General features: G+C 42.7%; 2 protein-coding genes across 4 annotated transcripts; one reads left to right on the top strand and one right to left on the bottom strand.

The window, feature by feature from the left end:
• Positions 1-490: 490 nt before the first annotated feature.
• LOC140312261 (protein sel-1 homolog 3) lies at positions 491-11,096 on the bottom strand. Of its 3 annotated transcripts, none has more exons than XM_072390020.1 (24): positions 10,932-11,096; positions 9,920-10,445; positions 9,692-9,818; positions 9,119-9,240; positions 8,835-8,950; positions 8,537-8,586; positions 8,301-8,424; positions 8,067-8,205; positions 7,811-7,957; positions 7,518-7,723; positions 7,235-7,414; positions 4,191-4,310; positions 3,853-3,993; positions 3,656-3,718; positions 3,400-3,576; positions 3,185-3,312; positions 2,741-2,824; positions 2,549-2,630; positions 2,169-2,244; positions 1,957-2,081; positions 1,659-1,780; positions 1,397-1,511; positions 1,116-1,179; positions 491-966 (listed from the first exon to the last, which is right to left on the bottom strand). In XM_072390020.1, the coding sequence occupies exons 1-24, from the start codon at positions 10,986-10,988 to the stop codon at positions 731-733; spliced, it is 3,327 nt and encodes a 1,108-aa protein (XP_072246121.1). In that variant the 5' UTR covers positions 10,989-11,096; the 3' UTR covers positions 491-730. The 3 variants fall into 3 exon arrangements, with proteins under 3 accessions (XP_072246121.1, XP_072246120.1, XP_072246122.1); XM_072390019.1 differs by having other exon boundaries at positions 4,191-4,313; XM_072390021.1 differs by lacking the exons at positions 8,537-8,586; positions 8,835-8,950; positions 9,119-9,240 and having other exon boundaries at positions 4,191-4,313.
• A 666-nt stretch (positions 11,097-11,762) lies between these two features.
• Positions 11,763-13,329, top strand: psmb11b (proteasome 20S subunit beta 11b). Its single transcript, XM_072388740.1, has one exon. It carries the CDS (start codon positions 11,777-11,779, stop codon positions 12,950-12,952), a length of 1,176 nt encoding a protein of 391 aa, XP_072244841.1. The 5' UTR covers positions 11,763-11,776; the 3' UTR covers positions 12,953-13,329.
• The last annotated feature ends 244 nt before the right edge of the window (positions 13,330-13,573 follow it).

Below are 13,573 nucleotides of genomic sequence, written 5' to 3' on the forward strand. Positions count from 1 at the left end.
TTTGACTAATACCCCAACAAGGCTCTAAAGGTGCATTTGAAGTGTCAGCCATTGCTATGTTAACTTCTTTTCCAATTGATCTCTCCATAGCCATGTTTTAAGCTGATATCTGCTTAACTTGTGTATTAACTAGGGCACCTGCACAGCAAGAGCCTAAATCAATAACATTTGAAATTCCACTGCTCTGACTACAGACCAGACACACTGTTTGAGTACCCCGCATGCTTTTGTTGCATGTCCTGTCTTTTGCACGATGTTTATTATCGACATGTCACTGATAGGACTATGGGACAAGCCTTAATGGTTGACTTATTAGAGCACAGCTGGTACAACATCTCTCAACAAATCCATCGCTGAGACTCATTCTATTTATTTCTAAAGAATCTTATTCTATTTCTATTTGCACGAGTCACGCTCCTCCTTAAGCTCCACACCTTTAAGAAGGTGTAAGCTGGGCTCAGTATTAAAATAAAGCAACTCTGTGATTAGTGTTTTATTTTCTATAAACAAATGAATGATTAGTGGTTACTAAGGAAACACCAAGATAAAGCAGCTCTCATACCCTGACCAGTGCTCCTCTTCCTTTAGTCTTAAAATGAGTCACTTTCAGAGGCACCACAGTGCAACATGAATAGTTCTGTAACTCATGGTCTAAATGTGTGCTCTCACATTGTGTAGTGTCTGAGGGCTTTTGCTGTGGCTATTGGATCACTGCACCTGGCATTGTATGTCATAGGAGATGATAGAGGAGTGCGGTCCAGAAAGCGCACAGGCACACACCCGACAGAGTCACAGCCAGATCGCTGGTCTGCCGGAGCCACTGCTCGCCATTCATGGTCAGCCATGAATTCTCCGCTGCTCGGTAGGCTCTTCCCACGATGCCGCCTCGCTCTCTATTCGAGTCAACACCTTGGTGGCTGACAGAGGAAGTCCTCCTCCTCTGAGAAAATGCACTGTATCTGTGCTCTGTGTTCATTTGCAGATGAAAACGGTAAAATGAGGTTAAGACATCTTCCATCTTCTTGTAAAAAACCTACATAGACGTAGGGAAAGTACGCCATCTTGTGACGGATACTCGCAAGTGGTGAGCACTAGTGAGCAACGCCATAACTTACCGAGGCAGCTGTGCAATGGAACAGTGATAACAATGACCAAGATGGAGAGAAGAGATGCATATGCCTGTAGAGAGAAAAGAAGAATCATTCAATAGAATCATTACATTTTCTCTTTCAAAAGTGCAGCCTTTAAATTATTTAATGCCTTATTCATGATCAAAGTCCAATGTCCATAATTCAAAGACAGATAATGATAACATACAATAGGAGGGCAACTTGCGGTGTGTCAATTTATTTTTTCTCCTACTACATATAGTATGACTCGACTTGCTCATGCCTACCAAGAAGAGCTGTGCACGGTTCTGAGTCATCCTCCTCAAGGCTTTTCCCGTCTGGAGACCAAGCAGAGCTAAAGAACAAGGCGTAATGGCCTCCTCATCCTCAGCCTGTACACATCTAAGGATATAAAACAATGGAAACTATGTTACTCATGATAAGAGATTTAGCATCAGTCCTCACTCTTCTGCACACGCGACAGAAGTGCGTCACTCCAGCTGCCTATCATTGCGCCTTGTAGTGGCAGCTGATGATTTTAAAAAGCACCTTTTTAAGATCTTCTCCACCACAGAGTCCGGCTCATCGCGACGTGACGCTTCGAACAAGCCGAGGACGCTCGGTGGAAAAATGTGCCCTTGTTTCGCCAAAACAGCCAAGCTGAACATTCCCTGCGAGCCGGTGTGACAACAGATTCATAACAGGAGGGGTATTCAGTCGGAAAGTCTCCAAATAATAACACTGTGTAATGCTGTTTGTGTTTTTTATTGCAGTGGGCCTCAGCCCGTGGAAGTCTAATTAAGTTTATCATAGGGTGATGAGATTACAGCCCAAGTAAATCTGTCACCTGAGGGTTGCCCGCTAGAGCTGCTCTGCTATACATTGATATGGCCTGCTCAGCCATGGATAATGAGTCCTCTTGTGTGCTGGAGGAAAAGTAGTTGAAGTAGTAGTCTCCCATTTTCAGCAGAGCTATAAAGAGGATAAATATTTGCTGCTCAGTGATCAAATTGACAGTACAGAGCAAGGTTAAAGCAAAAAGAAATGAGTTGAACTCACAGAATGGATGAGGATCAGAGTTTAATATGGAATAGTTGAGATATCTCCACTGACAATCGTTACTGAGATTCAGCTCCTGGGTGCATGGTGAGAAAGCACAGCATAATAATGAAGGTTACGTTATCCCCCTGGCATTGTTCACTTCTTTAATTGCATGACTGGAATTAAGTGCAATTTGTCCATCAGCTCCCATCACAACTCCAATTATAAGACATTGATTGCAGGACTGTGTTAACAATCAATTTTAAAAAATCACCAGTACTAGTTTTAACAAGCCTGCGACCCGACAGTTGGATTAAGCGGGTATAGAAAATGGATGAATGGATAGTTTATACAACACACGCAAAGGGTTTGAAAGTAGAGAAAAGGCGTATGTTTACCTCACACAGGTGTGCAGCATTGCTCTGTGCCAAACCAAGACCAGTTTCAGCTGCCAAAACATACTTCACAAATGCCTCTCGCCTGTTAGCAACACAGTAAAGCAAACATGAAGAGGTGGTGGCAAACAGTACAGGTCAGAGAAAATTATTAAAGGAGGATGATCGAAAAGAAATTGAAATGAATGTCCCTACCAAGAGCCCTGGAGGTAGGCCTGAAGAGCCTCTCTGATGATAAACCCAAGGTGTCCGTTTTGTTCACAGACCTTTTTAAGCATTCTGCGCAGAGGTTTAAGGATTGCTGGTGAATTATGGAATACAGTTTACTTTACATAAATGTAAAATATTCTAACGTGATCTAAAAAGTTCCAGATGTGCTGAAGTTTTTCCTTTAAAAAAAAGCATTAGTAAAAGGAGCTTCTTTGAATTGTTCAGACACCAGAAGAACTTGGCTCAACAGTATTGCTCTGTGCCCGGCAATAATGCACTGACAGAGGCTCTTATTTTTAGATATGCAAATACTGGGTTTCTGACCTTGAATTAGCCACCGTCATTGAAATTAGATGCCACTGAGCTGCAGGCTACAGTGCAACAGCCCATAACAATGTTTTTTTCACCAAACTAATGAAAGCCTCTTACATCACAGCCCTCTCCACGTCCTGAGACACTCCTTCTAGGCCTCCTGTGGAAAGGTACCAAGCTGCTTCCACTGACGCAGCGACGTGGCCAAGTCGAGATGCGCTCAGAAACTGCTGGAACGCAGCACTCTGTGGGTAATATCAAAAACACATCAAGTGCGCCATCATACCTGAAAAATGCAAAAACACCTCTTTGTCAAGGTGTGAGAATCCAACCTCATTCCTCCAAGGTTTTTCAGGATTTTTCCCATTCAGATGATAAATTCCCAGGTTAAACATCCCATCATCACTTCCATTTAAAGCAGCTTGCTCAAAGTACTTCACTGCGTTTTTGTGGTCATTCAGCACAATCCCATGGAACCAGCCTAAACCATTCAAGGCGTTAATTGAACCCTGAAACAAGAAAGCAGACACTGGTATTCAGAGTGAACTTGTATGTTGTAAACACAGCCATTGATTGCCACTCGCTCACCATTGCGGCCGCTTTTTTCAGCAGCTGAAAACCTCGAGTGTAGTTTCGTTTCACTCCCTGGCCCTGGAGGAATCAACATCAATCAGGTAATCAATAAGTGTCAAAACAAAGAGGGCGCGCACAGACCCACGAATGCACACTTAATGTCCAGCGTTCAATTCATTCACAAAGTAGGAGTCTTTCTAAATTTACACAACCTTCATCAGGAGGATGGAGTAGTCGTACGTCGCCGAGGGATCCTTCATTTGCATAGCGCTTCTCTCAAACCATTTCACCGCGCTCACTAGGTCTTTTGAGATTCCATTTTGTCCCCAGTAAAGCATTGTTCCCAAGCGTTTCTAAAGTTAATAGAGTTTGTATTAGTCTGTTCTGGACACCGATTCTGCCACTGACCCCAAAGGAGAAATTACAAAAGGGCTGAAAAATTCTTTTTTATGTCTCTATAGCGTACATCTTCCACACATATCAGATACACAGTTGTAATCGAATAATACATCTTATGAATAGTCAAATAGGCTTTGTACATCAGACATACCTGAGATTCAATGTCTCCCCTCTCTGCTTGGAATTTTAAATATTGGAACACATCGCTCGTCTCGTGCATCAGGCTGTATAAATCCTCTTCGTTGCTTAGATAGATATATTCAGGTGTGTACTGCTATGGAAAATCCAAACAGAATCACTGTTATAAACAGCGACTATTGCATTTAATTGATTTGAGATTTGACTGTCATCAGACAGCTGTATCTGTTTGAGCTGAGATATCACCTTTTTTTCTTTAATCAAGCTCCCTCAGCGTCAGTAAGAGGAGCTCAGTCCAGTGAAGACGGGCATATTTCTGTTCTATATTCCTTAATCATAATTGCAAGCAAGTGCTGCTTTGTCATCTCCTCGAGTCCTTTAAAAGTTCCTGGTTAGTTCAAATTCTGCTGATAAAAACATTGTTTTCTTGATACATCGCCTGCCCATTTAAACTGGAGCGGACGGTAAGGTTTCTCTGCTGTTTCTATGCAGCTCTCTTCATTAGATGCAGCTTATTGAAATACTCAGAGAATAAACAGGAAATCAGCTGGAGGCAGCCTTTTCTCAGAGCAGGCTCCTTATCTTTGGAGTGCTCTCCCCCATTCATCAAGACAGCTCTATTTTTAAATGAAGATTTAAGACCCAGCCTCCTCTGATCAAGCCGGCTGGACCAACAAACAAGCCATTAATCATATTTTGGAGACAGTATGTTTGGTACGACTGCAGGTAGGTGTACAGCACGTTTGTTCGTGCAAATCAACTTGTGCATGACTTTTTATTACTGTACAGTCAAACATCTGATGTAGAAAATTTCTATTAACATTTTATGTCTACTCTCTTTCTTGCCAAGAGAGGATAAAAAAAAAAAATCAATACCACTCACATCCGTTCGAGCTGGAAACAAAGCGAAACAGCTAGTGTGGGTGTTTGTGAGGACAACAAAAACTGCCTATTAGCACCTTTTCTAACAACTGTCTAAGAGAACCTGTTCGATGTCGCTAATTAACTAAATAAAAAGGCTCCCCAATTTGTTTTACCACCAATCTAATGAAATAATTAAGCTGCTTTTAACATTTAGACATACCAGATTAAGCAGTTGTCTTGGTGAGTTACGATTATCCTGCAATGGTGCCGTTTGACTCATTTATTGGGAACCGCTCCAGATCAGTTCAGTCTGCTGATGCAGACATGTACGGTATGCACCTCTGTCTCAATAAAGATCCAGCTGATTTACATTTGGTCTTCAATAAAGTCAAGTTACCTTTATCTATATAGCACATTTAAAAACAACCCGGGGTCGACCAAAGTGCTTCACAGAATAAAAATGCAACAACCATGAAAACAACAATAAATAATACATCATAGGAATTAGAGTTAAAAAAATCTGCTGGGATAAGAAAAGTGCTCAATTCGAAAGGAAGCCGCCGTTTTTAGCCTGGTTCTGGGCGCATCAAAGAGGAGCTGGTTGGCTGGAGTATGTCTGCACATTTAAGAGGTCAAGTGAGTCAGTTGCAGCCTGTCCATGAAGGCGTTTAAAAGTAAACAGCGTTCTTTCTCGTAGACGAGCGGCAGCATTCTGGACTAACTGCAGGTGTCGACTTTATGACCGATATAAACCCACATGCATAAAATGACAGTATCAAGCCGAGAGGTTATGAGGGCATTGATCACCCTCTCCAAATGTTTAGGGGAGAGATAAGGCTTTACTTTTGCTTAACTCTTAATTAGAAAAAAACTGGACCTGACAACTAAAGGGATCTGCTAGCCAAATTTAAAAATCAATATGTTCACCAAGAGTCTTCACAGAACAGTGACTTTTACAAGCAAATGGACCTGAAGTACCTACCTATACCAAGAAATTCAGGATTTTCAAAGACTATAGCCTTGGTTGATTTTCATTTACCTTCAGGAAGTTTAAGCTCATCCGTGACTTAATAGCTGACAACAGGAATGTCAAAGCCTTGTTTCTTTATCTTATTTCTGTCTGCAAGCTGTACATATCAAGGCTTCCCATCAATTCACTTTTAGGATTGGCTGAATATGTGTGTTTTTTCTTGTTTTTGGTTCTGTTTCACTGATAGTTGTTCTGATTTCTGTGTTAAATTTGACTAAATTTAAATTCAAGTTAATTTTGGCTTTTTCTGTTTTGTTCCACGTCCTGTATTCATCAGTCTCTTCCTTGTAGTCTTGCCTTAGCTCCTCTTCCCGCATACCTGGATTCAATTACCCAATTACCACACCTACCCTTAGTTTTTCATTAGATCCCTCTGTATAAATACTTTTTTCTCTATTCAGAGGACCAGGTCCTTGTTCCAAGTTGTTCCAGCAGCGCCCTAAAGCCTGTTTTAAAATAAACTTCAGTATGCCTCTGGAGTGGAATCTGCATTTGGTTTGTGACATTGTCGAGCTGGTAGCTTGCTTGTCACTTCTTTTATCTAACCTTTAGGCACACTGTGGGGATTCTCTAAAGTCAACTGCAAAAGGTAAATTTGTCAATGTGCTCAAAGCAAACACTGGTAGGGGAGCAGAAACACAATGCAAGTTCAAACCTTCTCAAACAACACTTGCATAGGCAGAAATGAGGAGGAAATGTTTTGTGCACCCTTACAGATTTAGTTTTGATCCATTGAAATAAAACATTACAGAAAGCTATGACCGGTTATACAAACGCAGTAAGAATTAGAAAAAGGTCTGCCTCTATTAAAAAAAGGCCCAGCACTCTAACCAGTGTAGGTAAATCAAAGCCTCAGCGTTTTTTTAGGTAATACGGTTTCTAATGAGTTTAATCCTTACAAAAACAACTGCAGGGAGTTACTGCTTGTGTATGAACATTTGTACTCTGTGTTAAAGCAAAGCTAAACTAACTGCCTGATTGTAGTTCAATTTAGATCCGATGGACAATGTAAGAAGAGAAGTACACGCCCCAAAAAGAAACCTTTGTACTAAGACAATTACCTGTAGTCTAAATGTATTTCTACTACTGCAATCCCCATTACTGCCGCCACTTTTACCGCAATACTGCTTATATTCATCGAAAGATTGTGCAATGATTGATACCTTATTTCCGTGTCCCCGAGAAGTGTCAATGTTTGTCTGTGCCCCAGCATTGGAATAGTAGCCATAAGCCATGTTCAAGTCTTTAGGAAAGCCATCAGTCCCTTGTGTGTGTTTATATGCTGCATGCATCAGGGCAAAACGCTCATCAGCCAAGGCACCAATCAAACTATAGACGTGACCCTGAAACACACAGGAGGTCGGAATTTGAGTCATTGTTACCAGTGTGATTAAAGCTTTGCTAAAGTAAGCAGTAAGTAGGATACATGGGAGGTATTAAATGTACCTGCTCTTGACTGACTGAGTGTCCCAGTCCGGACAGGTGGGTGGTGGCCAAGAAGAGCGACGCTCTGTGATTTCCAAAGCAGGAGGATACTTCTAGCAAAGCAATTGATTTGTTTGTGATTTTCCTTTGTCCCTCAACCACAGGGAACATTGTACCAACTGCCAGGTCAAACAAAGAAGTTCTGAGGTGCTTGATACCCAAAGATCCTGCAGAAACAGATAACAGCATGAGCTGTACAATAAGTCCCTCACACAGTACACACCTTATTGGGTTTGTATGTAAATCTGTAGCACCTGCTCTGATTTCATCCTGTTTTCTTAGCAAGAAGTGAAAGAATGTGTTGTGTTTAAGATGTGTTTCCCACGTCCACGCTTGTGTGCAGGTTTTCTCTTTCTTTCCAAACTGATCCCACAGTCTTAGGAAGTCAGGAGTACACACAGCTGAAATTAAACAGAATCTGTCAACCGCAGCGTTCACATACTCCTTAGGTGTGCAATCTCAATTGGTTGCAACATTGCATTTATAGGTCATGCCAAAATAATATTTCACCTTGGTTGGTTGTCGACAAAAGGTGAGTTTTAGTTACTTCTTGTAGAAAAGCTTTAGTAAATGTTCTTATTTCTCTGCATTCTTTATGAGCCCCCTCTAGCCCCCGTAATATTGACTCGGGGTGAAGTTGATTCTTTACCTATGAAATGAAAAGCACCACATTTGAACCTGGAATTCAAAGCCGGAAAACAGCACAGCAATGTTTAATTCATGAAGACAGAGTAGACATTTCACCTCTTCTGTTCCAAAGCGGTAGTAATTGATAGGCCCAAAGTAGCCATAGATGCCTGGCATGTATTTGCCTCCTCCAATCACAAAGTATCCGTCAGTGTCATCAAAGTAGATACTGTTCTGAAATCTACAAGATATTTAATACCAATATAACCAGAAATCAGAATCATTTTGCATCCTAACAAAGTCCCTTCTGGACTGACGGGTGCCATCTAAGGACAGTGCTTTTCCAGTCTTACTTATATACAAATCGGCTAGTTTCTTCATCCCATGTTGCATCCAGCACTACCTGAAAGTCAAACACAACAAGGCATCAGGCCAGAAAAAACCCATTGAACTGTGAACAACTTTAAATTGAAGTACACACTGCAATCGCCTCAGGTCTCCCAGCTGGAAAGAAACCATCTTTCAAGATCTTACAGCTGTTCCAGCAAAAAACAAGAGCCAGGGCACAAAAAGAAAACGACTGACTACAAGCTCAGTTTCAATTTCGATTTCTAATCCAACCACCCAGACCCTCAAGTTGGGGTGCTATACCTTTGAGTCGAGTATGTAACAGTCCAATCTAATCCACTTCCACAGGGGCAACACAATAGTGGCTTGGAATGCTTCATCTTCTCCTGTTGTCATATGTGCCTGAATTATGATTTCTCCTACACGGAAAACATGACAGACATATATTTCACTAGAGAAAATCTAAAGCTCTTTATTAATACATGACACAGTCTGTTCCTCAGTCTCACAAACACACATCATCCCTCACGATACCTCAGTCAAATCCTGTATGGCAGTTTGTGTCTACACAGGCTGCTGTGACCCACCTGTGTCTGAGAGCTGCAGCAGGATGGAGTCATATAAATTTTTCCTGCTGACATGATGGATGATCCCACAGCGCTTGCTTTGACACCGTTTTAGCAGGTAGATCCACACAGATAAGGTGACGCTGAAAACCAAGCAACGAGAGGTGATTTGACAAATCATTTCTTCAGCCACTCGAGCGCGAGGCTGGATTTAAAACGCTGGGCTGTCTGCTAAAAACGCCTGACCTCGCTGTCTTTCAGTGACCGTAAATAAAAAGCTTATATGCTCTGGTGAAGAGGCTTGGTGAAGCTCATAAAGTCATTTTATAAAGACATTGAAGTAAAACTAAAAGTGGAGGGTGCTGCCTGTGCTGAAAAGGAAACAATCATTGACCTGGAGCCTGTCAACCTGCTGATCTCAACACAAACCACTGGCACTGTATACTGTAATCTTTAAGGTATGTGTGTTTAACATCTAAAAGACTGCCTTTGTAAGCATTTGGTACAATATTTGCAGACACCACATGAGATTTGTTTTTAACTAACCCATTCAGAATTCCATCTTAAATGAGGAGTCAGTGAGTGAAGTCTCACCTGGGCTGTGTCACAGCATGAACCCGGGCTCTCTCCAGGGCTCCACTAATGAAAGGCTGGAATCTGCGGACCACCCCGAAGTGCTCACCAGTACTTGCCATAGGGAATTTGAGCATATCGATTACATCTGTGTATAAGCAACACGACAAAAGATTACAGTCACAAACAGCATTCTCGTGTTTCCTTTAAATGCTTTGGAGAAAATTTCAATCTGATTGAGAGTCTAACCCGTCTCATGTGGGCACTGGTGGATTCTGTCGGTGGTCATCTGCCGAATCAGTTGAGCAGACCATGACGGGCACCCAGTGGGAGGTTCGCTCATTCTCTGGGAAACGGGCATTACTTGAAGCACTTTGTAAATTTTCAACATGGAGCTGTGGTATGTGCTGATTTCACTGCCTTTTTTGATATAATCCAGCCAGGCGCGAACTGTCACATTCTGGGTGTCTAACATGTTACTGCTGAAAAATTTAGGATGATGTGAAATGGACGGAGGCAATCTGAGCAGCACCTGCTGGATTCTGTAGACTCGAGGTGCGCTGCTGATCCATTTTCTCCTGAACACCACCAAATCTGTCTTCCTTAATGTTGACACCACCACCTCCACCGCAAGATGACATGGCCTGAAGCACTGATACCGCACACGGACCACTGAGCCATCTGCCACTTTGTCAGGGACTGAGTCAAACCCTATGAAATTGTCAGGCAAGGTGTCACCACTCTGGGCTGAAATAGCCAGTAACGCACATGGTCCCTGGGAGGAGTGAAAAGAAATTACGTGAAATGAACTGAGGGTAAAGAAAAACAGACGAGTGTTCAGTCTGTTTCCCTCAAACAAATCAGACAAATGAGTGTGGGGTGGGAAATAAGAGTTGTTTTCCAGCTGCCCCTTATCTGAAAACAACACTCCGAGAGCAGTGACAGTGAAGTGAAACAGTATGAAGTTCGGAGCGATAAACAATGAGCTGAAACTTCTTATGAAGCCTTATTAAACTGAGAAGTGCTGTGGATTTCTAATCTAATTTAGGTAATGAGCTAGATAATTACAATATTCACTAAGTTCAGCTCGAAAAGCAATCACTACCACAGCGACACTTTGTTTTCGCGTGTAACCAAATTCAGTTTTAGTCTGAAAGTATGACACGGCTTACTTTAAAGAAAACATTCATATTCAGATTTAGGCAGAAAATATATTGTGGTTTAATTCTCAGCAACAATAAGGTGTGTTGAAGCTGCTTACCATTAGAAAGGAGGAAGTGAGGACATATCCAAAAATGATGGACTGAAACCCCTTCATTTTTTAGATCTTTTTGGGTTAAGAAGTAGAACATAGAGAATATCTAATCCGTGGATACATTATTACCCCATCCGACAATTTGATTTGCTGTCATTTAAAATAGGCTCCCAGTGTTTGACACCTTCCTGCATATTTCCCTAACTGTTTGCAGTTGCTGTAAGCGCACACCCAGTATAAAGCAGCAGTACCTGATATTCTGGTGCTGCAAGTTCAGCAACTGGTATGAACCACCTTCAAAGGGCTGGAGCCGTAGATAGCTTACCTAGTTTCAGTCTGCTGTGTAACAAAAATGTTTGATTCACCTTTGTTATTCTGTTAGGGAAGTCTTCCGTGAGACGTCTGCATCAAAGCGTAGTCTGGATTAATTTGTTGTGCACTGGCGAAGACATCGCCGTCACCCTGCGCTCCCGTTGGCCTACGCCCACGCAACACTTTGAAGAAATCTGATCTGAAAACAACCTGATATCACAGCTAAAATTAATTACCCATGGCCAGCTCAGTGTTTATGTTTCAAAGAGAATGAAACATTTGTAAAGTTGCTGATAGGTTGTTTTAGGTGACCACACAGGAACATGAGCATCATCTCGTCGTCTATATAAACGGTGACTGCTGCTAAAAGAGACGTCAGCTAAAACTCTAGATGGTGGATGTATCTCTATGAGGCTACTGACATCAAAACTTTGGACTGAACTTGATTGGAGACAGGGTTTGTAAAACCATCAGGAAATACTGAAAAAGAACATTTTTCTTTTGCGGCTATTCAAAAAAAAAAAAGAGCATCACGCTCAATGGCTTTGCAGGATCTGTGCAAGGACGTCTTTCATGAAGCTGTATCCACAGAACGAATTTCACCCTCATTTGGACAAAAGACTGGAGGTTGTAACTATGTAAGCCGTTTGCCCTTCACCAACAGCACAAATCTTTTGCATTTTTATATACCTGTGGCAGAATATCTGGATGAAAGTCCAATACAGTTCGGGCAAATCCGCCCCATCCAGAGCTCCGAGGCCGTCTCATTTCAAGGCTCTCTCTTAACATCCTCCTTGCCTGAAAACCTTCCTTTTGCATCCTCTCAGCCTGTACCGCTTCCCTTTCCCATGGCTCACGGGACCACCACCTTAGCTTTCATGTTTCAGGGTGGCGTACTGGCTGCAGCGGACACTCGCTCCAGTTGCTCCGGCCTCGTGGCGTGTCCAGCCTCCCAGAAGATCCTGCCCATTCACAGTCACTTGGTGGGCACCACCTCAGGAACTTCGGCCGACTGTGCGCTTTGGAAACGGATTCTAGCTCGAGAGCTGCAGCTTTACCAACTCCGTAATGGTCGTCGGTTATCCACAAGAGGAGCTGCCAAACTGCTCTCACACATGCTTCACCCTTTTAAGGGAACTGAGCTCTGTGTGGCTGCCACACTGTGCGGGTGGGATGGAGGGGAGCTGGATGATGGATGCTGTGACGATGGAGTCACAGAGACTGATCACAGTGATAACACAGAGACAAGAAAGAGTCAAAGGACTGACCTGGAAATGATTGGCGATGCCGCTGCTGAAAAGGTCTCTGAGTCAAAGGCGAAGACTCAGAGCGCTTCTTTCCCTCAGCAGTGCTGTGACAAAAAGAAGAAAAGTTTCTCTGGACCCAGTCTGGTTTACGTATGCAGTGATGGCACACGCCTGCAGGGAAGGCTCTTCTCTGTGGGCTCAGGATCCCCCTATGCCTACTCCATTTTGGACCAAGGCGTGCACTGGGCACTGGCAGTGGAGGAGGCCACAGCAATAGCTCGAGAAGCTGTGTACAGAGCTACACACAGGGACGCATACTCAGGAAACTGCGTAGACATCTATCACATCACCTCAAAAGGATGGACTCGCAGGACCAGGGAGGACTTGAAAGAAGAATACTACAGAGAAAAGGAAAGGCGAAGACACGAGGGAGAAACACAGCGTGACTTTGCTGGAGTAAAGACATGAAGCAAACACAAATGTCATAAGGAAAGAAAAGCAAACATCAGGGAGTATTTTGAAGACACTTGACGGCGTCTTTGGAGCAGATACTAAATTAATGAACAAGCCAGGCAGTTGCACCCTCCAGGCTATTTCTCAAATTATTTGGGCTTGCATATCGTTCCATTTAATAAACAGCTGATGTTTTGTTTGCACTGTTGATAAAATGTACTCTAACAGCACGCTGCTGACTGGCCTTTTGATGTAGACGTTAAAGCATTATGAATCCTTTCATCATTCCAAGTACAAGGTAATTGCTACCCACTCCTGCGTGTGGTTCAACTGCTTCAACAGGGGGAAGAAGGCAGTCAGTAGTCGACTGATCTAAATGTCCGGAGCCCGGGGGTCATGTAAGAGTGTAAGGAAACAAATAAGCGACAGGGGGCTGAAAACAGATTTGTTTCTGCTGTCAGAATACATCTGATTCAGTATATGAATGAATAAATTAGATTCTGCTGAAGTTTCATGTTCATTTTGTTTGAGTGCTGTGGCTGTAAATTAAGTAAACTAGCTGTTTTTAAGGCACAAAGATTCTGCACGGACAGGGTAAAGCGTGTTAAGCCCTTCACCCTCAACCTCGGTGCTCAG

This window comes from Leuresthes tenuis, unplaced genomic scaffold (assembly GCF_036924035.1).
Source record: "Leuresthes tenuis unplaced genomic scaffold, fLeuTen1.0.hap1 SCAF_7, whole genome shotgun sequence".
In the NCBI taxonomy this organism is placed as follows: domain Eukaryota; kingdom Metazoa; phylum Chordata; class Actinopteri; order Atheriniformes; family Atherinopsidae; genus Leuresthes; species Leuresthes tenuis.